The 12,905-nt window shown below is 39.1% G+C and overlaps 1 protein-coding gene across 2 annotated transcripts in view; it reads right to left on the reverse strand.

Moving 5' to 3' along the window:
* LOC127046695 (uncharacterized) overlaps positions 1–12,905 on the reverse strand; it is a 100,672-nt gene that overhangs the window by 51,429 nt on the left and 36,338 nt on the right. For both annotated transcript variants that reach the window (XM_050944133.1, XM_050944134.1), the window contains exon 8: positions 12,000–12,169. In XM_050944133.1, coding sequence (XP_050800090.1) covers positions 12,000–12,169 — 170 coding nt within the window. The remainder of the gene's footprint in view (positions 1–11,999; positions 12,170–12,905) is intronic.

Here is a 12,905-nt window from a genome sequence, read left to right on the forward strand (position 1 = left end):
GTTATTTACTCCTTCTCATAATACAAGAACAAGCGACCACCAAATGAAATTAATAGGCAGCAGGTTTAAAACAAACACAAGAAAATATTTTTTCACGCAATGCACTGTCAACCTTTGGAATTCCTTGCCAGGGAGTGTTGTGAAGGCAAATACTATAATGGGGTTCAAAATGGAGCTAGATAGATTCATGGAAGATAGTTCCATCAATGGCTATTAGCCAGGATGGGCAGGAATGGTATCCCTAGCCTCTGTTTACCAGAAGTTGGTACTGGGTGACCGGGCATGGATCACTTGATGATAACCTGTCTGTTCATTCCCTTTGGGGCACCTGCCATTGGCCACTTTCAGAGGACAGGATACTGGGCTTGATGGACCTTTGGTTTGATCCAGTATGACCGTTTTTATGGTCTTATGTTGTAAGCAAGACATGAGAAGTAGTTCTTCCACTCTATTCCGTGCTGATTAGGCCTCAACTGGAGTATTGGGACCAGTTCTGGGTGCCACATTTCAGGAAAGATGTGGACAAATTGGAAAAAGTCCAGAGACGAGCAACAAAAATGATTAAAGGTCTAGAAAGCATGACCTATGAGGAAAGATTTGAAGAAGCTATAAAAGGCCCTGGAAGCATCTCCATTTTGCCTCTTTCCTGCTCAAATCTCTGGACTATGGACTTATAGACCTTCCAATGATTTGGAAGCAACCAGACACTTGACATAAGCCAGTAGTTTATTCCATCACTGCTACAAGCCTGAACCAAGAACTTTGCAATTGTTGTATGTATTTGATTCCTTTAACCAATTTTAACTCTCACCTTTCTTTCTTCATAGAAATAAACCTTTAGATTTTATATATTAAAGGATTGGCAACAGCATTATTATTGGGTAAGATATGAGTTAAATATTGACCCTGGTATGTGGCTGGTCCTTTGGGATCAGAACCACTTTTTGTTTGATTAAATTGGCTTTAAATAACTACTCATCATTGAGTCTAGTGTCTGGGTATTGAATCCATGACTGGAATTCAGAAAGAGGCTGCATTTCTGATGTCTTGTGAGCCAGCGTGGTGAGACAGAAGTTTACTTTTGTTGCTGGTTGAGTATATCTCATGGAAGAATAACTATTAGTTTTGGGTGTGTCTGCCCTATTTCTCAGCAGTTTGTCATGAATTTGGTATTCTCAGTTCTGACCCATGGAGGCATGGTGACACCTTGCCAAGCATAGTTCCAGGATGTGAGGTTTTTTTTTCGAATTGCATATCACTGTACGGAAACTTGAAAAGAGATATATATTTTGTATTCTTTGATGACGACAACTGCAAAGTGGCTTAGCCAGTACCTCAGTACCAACATATTGAATAATTTGTAAACTGATGGACCAAAGTTTAAAAGGGGCTTCAATCGTATCACTAATTTTGTGGTAGTAATCCATTGCAAGTACTAATTATGGCATTTAAATGTGAAGTTATCTGACTGCACCAGCAAATCATGCAGTTAGATGCCTAAAAGCCATAATTTACACTCCCAATTATTTGCATTATCAACTGATTGCATTTACAACATTGAGATGGGTTTTTAAACTTTGGCCCCAAAGTTTTATTAATCCTCAGTGCAAATTAGACATTAGTGACATTTAGACATTAATTCCTGTAGATACCCAAGGTTTATTAGTCCCATTTCCAAGCATTTGGGACTTTGATGAGTCTTCAGACTAGGAGACAGGTTCACCTGGGTTCTACTCCCGGCTCTGCCACTCATTCTTTGACCTTGATTCTCCTCCCACTTACAATGGTGTAAATCAGGAGTAACTCCACTGAAGTCGATAGAGTCACATTTCATGCTGAAGTCAGTGGAATTACACCTGTGAGAATGTTTGGCCTCATATAAGTCATTTTACCTATATGTCTCAACTATGAAACAGAGATAACAATTACCTATTTTACAAAGACATTGTGTAGATTAATTGATGTTTGTAGAGTGCTTTTACAATGTAAAGCACTATATAAATACTAAAAACAATCATTATTCCAATGTGGTAAAGATGAGTATTACTAAACAGAACAGAAATCTAGTCAACTAAGACGTCAAACATTCCATCCTGAGGAAAGTAGATTTCAGATTCTTACTTTACAGAATGAATACAAATACTATAAGCCTATTATAGCTTTCCAGTATTTGAAGAAGTCATCCCCTTTCAAAAGCCTATGTGGCTCTTTTTGTGCTACCACACACGGCTGTGGTAAAACTTCTGTAATCTTTGCCATAAACCATTATGAATTAGAATTTAACTATTTATTGGCAAATCAAAATCTAATAAACATTTTCTTACTAACACTGATCTTATTGTCATTGTTGAATACCAGAACCAGTATGTTCTAGACTATGCAATTATGGTTTAATTTACAGGGCACAAACATAATGTAAAACTATTAGTATGGCAACTGTTTATCATTTGAGTCACATTCTTGTTTACAGGTTGGATACATACATACTGGATGTTTACAGATTAAGTACTGTTAATGACATTGTAAATACATCTTATTTTGTGGTTCAAAGGTGAACTATAAAATAAAACCAACAAAAAGATTGTACTCTTTACTTCTACTTTTTTTCTCCTTTATAATGCATAATGTCAATCATAGGCTGGAATTTTCAAAGGAGCCTAAGAAAGTTAGCTGTCAAACTGCCACTGAATTCTAGTGGGGTTTCAGCATCGAATTCCCTTAAACCCCTTTGAAAATTCAAGTCTCGGGGCTCGTCTACAAATACATTTAGTCTGCAGCAAGCAAGAGCGTGAATTCACTTCACGCTAGCCTGCTGCAGACTAGCTGTCATGTGGATCATGCTGATATGTATTAATAATTCGTTTATGTGCTGTGGTCTAGCCTGTTTCAAAGAGGACTAGATCAAAAAGCATTAACAAACTGTTAACACATGTCAATGGGATCTATATGGAGAGTTAGTCCTCCACAGGTTAGTGAAGGTATATTCACATCTCAGATTGTCATGAACTAACTGTTCATGTAGACAGCTCCATAGTATTTTTCAACCAAAAGGATTTTCTTCTGGGGATTTGTTACGTCTTGTTTGTATAAACAGAAATATCAGAGCTTGATTTCCCTGTTTTTCTGAAGGACCCTTTGTTCCTGAAGAACTGGAAAAGAACAGTGACATCACACCAGATTGAAACCTGAGTGGCAGTTTTCCCATGATTTAGATCAGGGAAGGACGGGACATTGAGTCAGACTTCTCAAAGTTCTGTTTTAATTAAAACTTTTTCAACTCTAGCTCCTAACTTTAAACAACTGGGATACAAGCTGTCTCTGTGAGAACCCCAATCTCCCCTAAACAGGGGGTTGGGAATGTTGCAACACATCTAGCGATATCATTATCCCACTTAATTCTCTGGTCTTCCAGAAGGCCCTTCAACAAAACAAGCGACTCCAGGACATATTTCTAATATAAAAACAAGCAGAAAAAACCCCCCAACAACTTTCCTACAGAGTTCACCTTTAAACAAAGGCACACATTAAACGGCAATTAAATACAATTACCAGGTAATCTGTAGGGATAAGCACTGTATTTACTACATACACCACACATTCTTGGGAATACATATGTTTATCCATGCAGTTTATTCCACAGAGGGGACAACACTTCCTGTCCACCCTGCACACAACTGGATGATCTGAGAGAATCACCAAGAATGCATCTTTGCAGAGATTTCCTCCCCCTGTCCAATGAATACTGCTACAAGAAGAGACTATTTAGCCTAGGAAAACTCATTTGTACTGAAGACACTGATAGTATTTACATAAGGAAAAAAATCAATGTAATGCTTTGGTTATTCTGGATTTGGTATTGGTCACATGAATAATAGTTGTTTCCCCCCTCACCCCCAGTGTACTACACTTCCCTCTCTGTCATGTACCAGACAAATATTCTGTTGCTCAGCCAAAAGCCTGTAACATCTAGGGGGTATTTAAATGGGAATGTCACATATGTTCTAATCCTTGAAGATGTTCAGAGTTGAAAGTGAGCTCAGAGTTACATAAGGAGCCACAGTAATGCCCTAAAAGGTCAGATGATTCAAATATAGTTAAGGGAAGTTGCACTTTAGGGCATGATTCACCACTGCAGTTCTTAAGAAAGTGAATGGACTAAACAATGAAACCTGCAACGTGTTTGTTAAATAAGTTGCCACTGACTAGTGGTAGACTTTCCATTCAGAATATTTTAACTGCTTAGTTAAAATGTTTTGAATGGAAAACTTTTTTTCAGTTTGCATAGCTAGGCATGTGATACAGAACTGCACAATTACATGCCAAGTTGGTAGAAGGCTATCACAAAGTGAGTTTTGCAAACAAAAGGCAGTCAAATAATCTGAAGGTATTTTAAAGACATCCAACTGATCTACTTATTTCCTGAATTCCTGTGACCTCTATGACCATTACAAACTGCTCTTACAGGTGCTGGGAGGGGAAAAAGAGGGAAACTCTAAAATATTGGGTAAAATTCTACTCAGTTTTACTGGTGCAAAGCCATCAGTAGAGCTCCTAGTGATTTATGCTGCTGTAACTGAAAGCAGAATTTGATTCATTATGCTTAGGAGAACAGTACAGTTGTTTATGAACTACAATTGCAATCAACAGGATGTGAAAGCACTGCACCTGCAGCTTTTTAATACCTTGATGATAACATTTGTTGTTGTTGTTTTATTTCCAGAGGCTAGGATTTTTCCATTTTTAAAATGAAAGTTCTCAAATATATTTCTGACAAAATTTGAAATCCACTAGTTAACTGATTCTGTATGCCAATACCCACTGAACAATTAGATCACTAATGACAGCTAGAATATGAGAGAGAGAGAGAGAGAGAGAGAGAGAGAGAGAGAGAGAGAGATATTCTTCCCTGTAAAGTCTTTCAGCATATGAAAAAGTTGTGAATTCTTAATGAAATTACACCAGGAATATATGTGATAAATTCTGCCCATTGTATATAGAGGAAGTGCCAGCTATACGACAAGGTTCACAGATTTTATTTCCCTACTTGGCAGAGGCTACTGTTTCATTCACTATGCAGAAACCTATTTTAGCATTACAAACTAAAAGAAACTCTGAAGTAATTCTGAATCCCAAGTGGCGCTTCAACAGTTTCCGCTGGAGGGCCCGGAACTCCAAAAATTTAACCCCAGTCCTGTTTCTCACTCACGGTGTGGCCTTGACCAAGTCATTCAGACTAAAATTAAGATTTAGGTGTCTAGTTTTAGCCATACATGTTTGAAAATTTTGGCTTTTAACTTCAGAGACTCATTTTCCTCCTCTGCCAAATGAATAGCTTGCATAAGAATGTAAGAATGGCCATACTGGGTCAGACCAATGGTCCATCTAGCCCAGTATCTTATCTTCCAACAATGGCCAATGCCACATGCTTCAGGGGGAATAAATAGAACAAGGGCCATTACTGAGTGATCCATCCCCTGTTGTCCTGTCCCAGCTGCTGGTAGTTACAGCCTTAGGGACACCCAGAGCATGAGGTTACATCTCTGACCATCTTGGCTAATAGCCATTGATGGACCTATCCTCCATGAACTTACCTAGTTTCTTTTTGAACTCCCTTATAGTTTTGGCCTTCACAGCATCCACCCGGCAATGAGTTCCAAGGGTTGGCAGCATCTTGTGTGAGAAAGCATTTCTTTTTGTTTGTTTTAAATCTGCTGCCTATTAATTTCATTGGTGATTCCTGGTTCTTGTTATGTGAAGGGTTAATAACACTTCCTTATTCACTTTCTCTAGACCATTCATGGTTTTATACATCTCTAATCATATCCCCCCTTAGTCATCTCTTTTCTATGCTGCACAGTCCCAGGATTTTTAATCTCTCCTCATATGGAAGCTGTTCCATACCCCTAATTATTTTGTTACCCTTCTCTGTTCCCTTTCCAACTCTAATATATCATCTTTCTTAGATGAGGTGACCAGAACTGCATGCAGTAGTCAAGGTGTGGGCTTACCATGGTTTTATATGGTAGCATTATGATATTTTCTGTCTTCTTATTATAGGTACAATTATGTCATGGCAGTCATCACTGGCACAGAATCCACAAATTTTGCCATTTACTTCAGTCTGACCATGAAAACAGAGAGAATGCCTTAAAATGCACCATTCCATCCCTATAAAACTGTTTGGTTTTATTTGTAAGCACTAGAAGTATATGTAAAAAAAGAAATGAAATAAACTTGATAACATTTGTTTCCATTCACCACTGCTCACTTTGTTTAGTCATTCACCTAGCAACAGTAACTAAGGATGTTACATCACGCTGCCTTTGTCAAATTTAATGCGTAAGAGTAACGCATCCTGTAAAAGACGGGATTACAGTGATTAATTTGAAAGAAGACAGAAAAGTAGCAAACAAACAAAAATGAATGAAATGTCAAAATTAAGCATGAGGCAGTGAGCAGAGCAGTCCCTTAAAACATTCTATGAAAGTGGAGGAAAGTTGTTTTCTACATCATGCAATATAGATGTTGATTTTATAAGAAACACTAGCTGTGATACAAATCTTGAAAGTGCAACTCATAAGCACAAATGAAAGGCATTAAAAATGAACGCAGATAAAAATTTTAAAAAGCAGAAAACAGTTACAGAGTGGTTTAATACCAAGATCGAGTAGCAACTTTACAGGAGAAGTAAATTGTTCAAATTAACATACACTGCTGCAAATATATCCCTGCATACCCTTGACAATCCAAAACTGAGATGGTTTTCAGAAAGCAAGGTAGGTGTTATACCAAGTGCAGATCCATTTAGAAAATGTTACCTTCCAAAGTGTTTGACTATCACACTGAAGAATCAAAGGAAAAGTTGCAGTCCTGTGAAGGAATTAGCATTGTCGCAGGTGAAACTCCGATGCTGAAGACAACGTATGTGCTTAACATTCTTGTCATCCCCATCCCAACAAGCAGTGACAATGCAGGCACTTCTGATGCAAGTGAACACAAGCTGGATTTTTTTTTTTTTGTTACACCGTGAAGTTTTGGAAGCAGTCAATTTTAAAACCGTCCACAAAGCTATATGGGAAACAGTTGAAAAATCTGCCCTACCATTTGACCGTAACACTGCATTTAGGACCACTAATGCCACGTACATGAGGAAAGCTTGAAATTGAAGTTTGAAAACGTTTTTAAATGCTGCACACCTTACATGCATGGCACATTTGCTTAACTTTGTGGGCAGTCTGTAAAGGAAGATACTTTTGAAAGTAAATAAATTAATTGTGGCTGTAAAATGTGCTTTCACTGCCTGCCCTGCAAGAAAAGTCCAGTTCTGTATGTTTCTAGCAGAAAGAGGAAACAGTCTTTCCATCACAACCACCTCCCATAATAACCAGATGGAACACCTATTCAATGCAGCTCTCTATCACACTGAATACACTGAGGATTACGTTTTATTTTTTTTACAGAAGAGAATGGTCATAGCAGTAGTTCAAGTGTTCAAGACATTGTTGCTCTTTGCCAATCTAAAGCAACTGTTGAACTCCAGGCTCTAAAGGAGTCTGCACCCCGAATCATGAACACACTTACACCTTATGAAGAACCCACAGTTTGCACTCATCAAGTCAAAAATGACTTGTGTGATTTTGTGTTGTAGGCAGAGAGCTGCTCTGAAACTTTCCAACACACAACTGCAAAAACAACACTCATAGAAAGCTCAAAGAAAATGAAGTCATACGTGGACACTGACTCAAGCTCTCGCTTTCACCAACCTGCTGCCACTTTCTTCAGTTCTTAACTTCAGTGTATTTGAACCAAATCAAGCAAAACACTGACATTTGTGAGTGTCATAAACAGATAGCTAAGGGTAAATGTCTCTTTCACCTGAAGCACCTGACCAGAGGACCAATCAGGAAACCGGATTTTTTCAACTCTGGGTGGAGGGAAGTTTGTGTCTAAGTCTTTGTTTTCTGTCTGCCTGCTTTCTCTGAGCTCTGGAGAAGTAGTTTCTGCTTTCTACTCTTCTGTTTCTAAGTGTAAGGACAAAGAGATCAGATAGTAAGTTATATGTTTTCTTTTCTTTGGTATTTGCATGAATATAAGTGCTGGAGTGCTTTGATTTGTATTCTTTTTGAATAAGGCTGTTTATTCAATATTCTTTTAAGCAATTGACCCTGTATTTCGTCACCTTAATACAGAGAGACCATTTGTATGTATTTTTCTTTCTTTTTATATAAAGCTTTCTTTTAAGACCTGTTGGAGTTTTTCTTTACTTCAGGGAAATTGAGTCTGTACTCACCAGGGAATTGGTGGGAGGAAGAAATCAGGGGAGATCTGTGTGTGTTGGATTTGTTAGCCTGATTTTGCATTCCCTCTGGGTGAAGAGGGAAGTGCTTTTTGTTTCCAGGACTGGGAACGGAGAGGGGGAGTCACTCTGTTTGGATTCACAGAGCTTGTGTCTGTGTATCTCTCCAGGAGCACCTGGAGGGGGAAAGGGAAAAAGGATTATTTCCCTTTGTTGTGAGACTCAAGGGATTTGGGTCTTGGGGTCCCCAGGGAAGGTTTTTCAGGGGGACCAGAGTGCCCCAAAACACTCTAATTTTTTGGGTGGTGGCAGCAAGTACCAGGTCCAAGCTGGTAACTAAGCTTGGAGGTTTTCATGCTAACCCCCATATTTTGGACGCTAAGGTCCAAATCTGGGACTAAGGTTATGATATGAGTAGCAGCGGTTGGGATATAGACAGAATCCAGAAGCCAGTAGGAATATTATATTTTTCTCTTCTCTGCTAAGGGCTTTTTAGCAGAGAGAAACAGTTTGGTTTTAAAAGGGAACCAGAGAGAATTTTTTTTTCTGCTCTCTCTGGCAGTTTGTGGCTTGCATGTTAAGCAAGAAGCCATTAAGAAGCTGTTACAGGTCTTTTGTCATGCAATAGCACTCCCATTAGGAGTCATTACCAGCACTATATACATGCAAATAAAGTGGTTTTTCAGGTTTACTTAACATTGAAGATTAGCTAAAGGCACTGTTGCTAGGCAGACTTCAGGAGGCAACAGAGAACCTGCAGTTCAGAAGATAAACACCGGAGGGCACCCCAACCCAAGAAAACAGGAACCATGACTTCTAAGGCAAAAATTGAGGCCGAAGAACAAATCAAAGAAGCTGAACACAGGCGACAACTGGAAATAAAACAAAAAGAGATGGAGATGAAAGAAAGAGAAGAACAAATCAAAGAGGCAGCACACAAAAGAAAACTAGAAGAAGAAGAGGTGGCCTACCGAAGGAAACAAGCAGAAGAAGAGGCGGCCCACCTCCGAGACATGGAAAAACACCAAAAAGAAATGGAAAAACAACAAAAAGAGAATGAAGAGAAGGAAAAACAGAGAAAACATGAACTGGAGTTGGCAAAAGCTGGGCTGCATGTGCCAGCCAACCCTAACAACCCGGCGCCAATTATTGCTCCACAGCACAGGAAATTTCCCACCTACAAGGCAGGTGATGACACCGAGGCCTTCTTGGAAAATTTTGAAAGAGCCTGTCTTGGGTACAGCATCCCCGAAGACCAGTACATGGTAGAATTAAGGTCACAGCTCAGTGGACCTTTAGCAGAGGTGGCAGCTGAAATGCCTAAGCAGCAAATGAATGACTATAAACTTTTTCAAACCAAGGCCAGATACCGAATGGGGATAACCCCAGATCATGCCCGTCGGCGCTTCAGAACCCAAAAGTGGAAACCAGATGTGTCATTTCCCAAACACGCCTACTACGTTGCAAAAAACTATGAGGCCTGGATAACAGGAAACAACGTTCAAACCTTGGAAGAACTGCACCTCCTCATACAAATGGAGCAGTTCTTGGATGGTGTTCCTGAAGACATCACACGGTACATACAAGATGGAAAACCCAAAGATCTCGCTGAGGCGGGGGAGATTGGAGCCAAATGGATGGAACTGGCAGAAAGCAAGAAAGCTACTGTCAAGGGGAACGATTACCCCAGGGGCACACAGACCATAAACCCTACAACCGAGGACAGCCAAAGACCCCACATACCACCCAAGTAAAGCCACAGACACCCTACTCTTCCACCTCACCAGTCTCCAGTAACTCACCTCGGCCCAGTGACCCATCAGATGGAAGATGCTTTAAGTGTAATGAACTGGGACATATCAAGGCCAACTGTCCCAAGAACACCATGCGAGTGCAATTCATTACACCACCATCACACCAAAGATCCCCAGGCCCAGATGCCTCTCAAATACCCTTGGAGCGAAGGGAAAATTTGAGAGTGGGCGGAAAGAAGGTTACTGCGTGGAGAGACACGGGGGCACAAGTGTCAGCTATCCACCAATCCTTCGTTGACCCCAAATTCATCAACCCAAAGGCCAAAGTTACAATTTACCCCTTCATGTCACAAGCTGTAGACTTGCCTACAGCTCAACTGCCTGTCCAGTACAAAGGCTGGTCAGGAATGCAAAAACAACACTCATAGAAAGCTCAAAGAAAATGAAGTCATACGTGGACACTGACTCAAGCTCTCGCTTTCACCAACCTGCTGCCACTTTCTTCAGTTCTTAACTTCAGTGTATTTGAACCAAATCAAGCAAAACACTGACATTTGTGAGACCACAGAATTTGACAATATACCACTGTTTGAAGACAATATTCCAGCACAGACAGAATATTGGACTTACTGTGGAGCAGTTCCAGAATTGAGGAACGAGGATGTTTTCCAGTTCTGGAGAAGCACAATGGCCAAATTCTCAGCTCTGTCAGTACTTGCCTTATGATGCTTAGCAGTACCAGTCAACAGCATGGATGACAAACACTCCTTCTCATCTTATAAAAATGTGTGCGGGGACAACAGATGCCGCATAAAAAAAAACCCAACAACAATCTGTCTCTGCATAACTTGTTATACCAAAATTACAACAGTTTACAAAAGGGACTGTACTAAAAAGAATCAGTTATTTTTGTAGTTTTTCATTATTTTTGTTTGAAAAATTATTGCACAATATGCATATAATTTTGAAACAGTTTACTTTGACAAGGAAATGAAAACCAATACATATATAATGTTTGTTTTTTGTGTAAATATTACATTGTAATATTTAATTATTAAATTGTTACATATTTTTGTTGTTGTGACCATACCCTGATTTTGTACATTTTTACCATGACTGTTCCATAAATTTTGCCTAATTCTACCATGACAAAACTGTTTCCATACTTATTATCTACCCCTTTACTTGTGATTTTTAACATTCTGTTCGCTTTTTTAACTGCTGCAGCACTTTGAGCGAATGTTTTCAGAGAACTATTCATGAGGACTCCAATCTAATTTAGACCCCATCATTTTGTATGTATAGTTGGGATTATGTTTTCCAATGTGCATTACTTTCATCTGCCATTTTGTAGCCCAGTCTCCAGTTTTGTGAGATCCCTTAGTTAAGTCCAAAGCGGACTGTGAAGAGTTACAAACCTGAATAATTTTGTGACATCTGCAAACTTAGCCACTTCACTGTTGACCCCTTTTTCCAGAGCATGTAATGAATATGTTGAACAGTACTGGATCCGGTACAGGTCCTTGCCCACTGTGAAAACTGACCTTTTATTCCTACCCTTTGTTTCCTGATTTTTAACCATTACTGATCCATGAGAGGACATTTCCTCTTATCCCATGAGGGCTTTCTTTGCTGAAGAGCCTTTGGTGAGAGACCTTACAAATGAAGAGTAAGATGAGAAACTAATGGTACAACAGACAGGTGTGGGGAAGCACAAGGAATCAAGGACACAATATTGGTCATCATGACAAACATGACATTTTTAAAATACTGTGAAAAGTTAGTAAGAAAAGTAGACAGTTGAATGAGATACTTCTTTACTGGGATGCTACTTTTACAGTTTGTGCATATGACAGAGCACATGTTTAGAAATTTGAAATATATTAGTATTGCGTCATACTAAATGTCTCAGAAAGTAAAGCTGTCTTCTAAACACAGGCTGATGTTACCTTAAGAGAGTCTCTGCAGTGCTGAAAGAACTTCATTAACCCCTTATGAGTAATGCTCTGTGTTTCATCATGGCAATGGTAAAGAGTGAAACACTGGGGATGGTGTAGTCCCAGATGGATCAGCCACTCATCATTTAAGCAATGGCAGTCTAAAATCTGAATCTGCCTCCCTGGAAAAAGACAGCCAAATTACCAAAATGGTCAAACACAAAATACAAGCCCATATTCATTGTCTATTGTTTTGATTAACATGTTAGAATATAATTATTGATGGATCTCAGTTGGATAACTGAATTTCAGGGTATGTTTGCATAATGTTTTCACTAACATCCATCATTAAAGTGCAATTTTCAAAAAGCCATAGTATGAACTGAAAATGCACAATTTTTTTTATATCAAGTGGTTACAAAGCCAGTGGGCGAAGTAGTATTTTATTGGCCAATTTCTTTTAATATCACCCACCTAGACCCTATAATACCCTGGGACCAACATGGCTACAACAACACTGCTTATAATGTAGTAGACAGAACCATGACTGCTTTTTGTCAATTTGCCAGAGTATCAGGACTTTTTCTCTTGTGTTGGGTACATATCATATTGTACCATCTCTGTTTAGTAGGAAGGGAGACATCTAAATTATACTTATTCATAGAAATGGTGTACATAATCACCCAGGGACTCGCTTTCAAAGGTGCTGCCAGGAAATCAATTGGTACTGAGAGCATTTAGTATATTGCATAATGTAAGCATTTAATGTAAAACTAGTGTGAACTTCAATGATTTAACAATTTGTGGCCTGAATCTGACCTCATACCCATTTTACATCATTATAACTCCTTCTATTCAGTAGAGTTACTCCTGATTCGCAAAAGTGTAAATAAGAGAAGAATTATACTCTTGGTTGGC

This window comes from Gopherus flavomarginatus, chromosome 3, assembly GCF_025201925.1.
Source record: "Gopherus flavomarginatus isolate rGopFla2 chromosome 3, rGopFla2.mat.asm, whole genome shotgun sequence".
Taxonomy (NCBI): domain Eukaryota; kingdom Metazoa; phylum Chordata; order Testudines; family Testudinidae; genus Gopherus; species Gopherus flavomarginatus.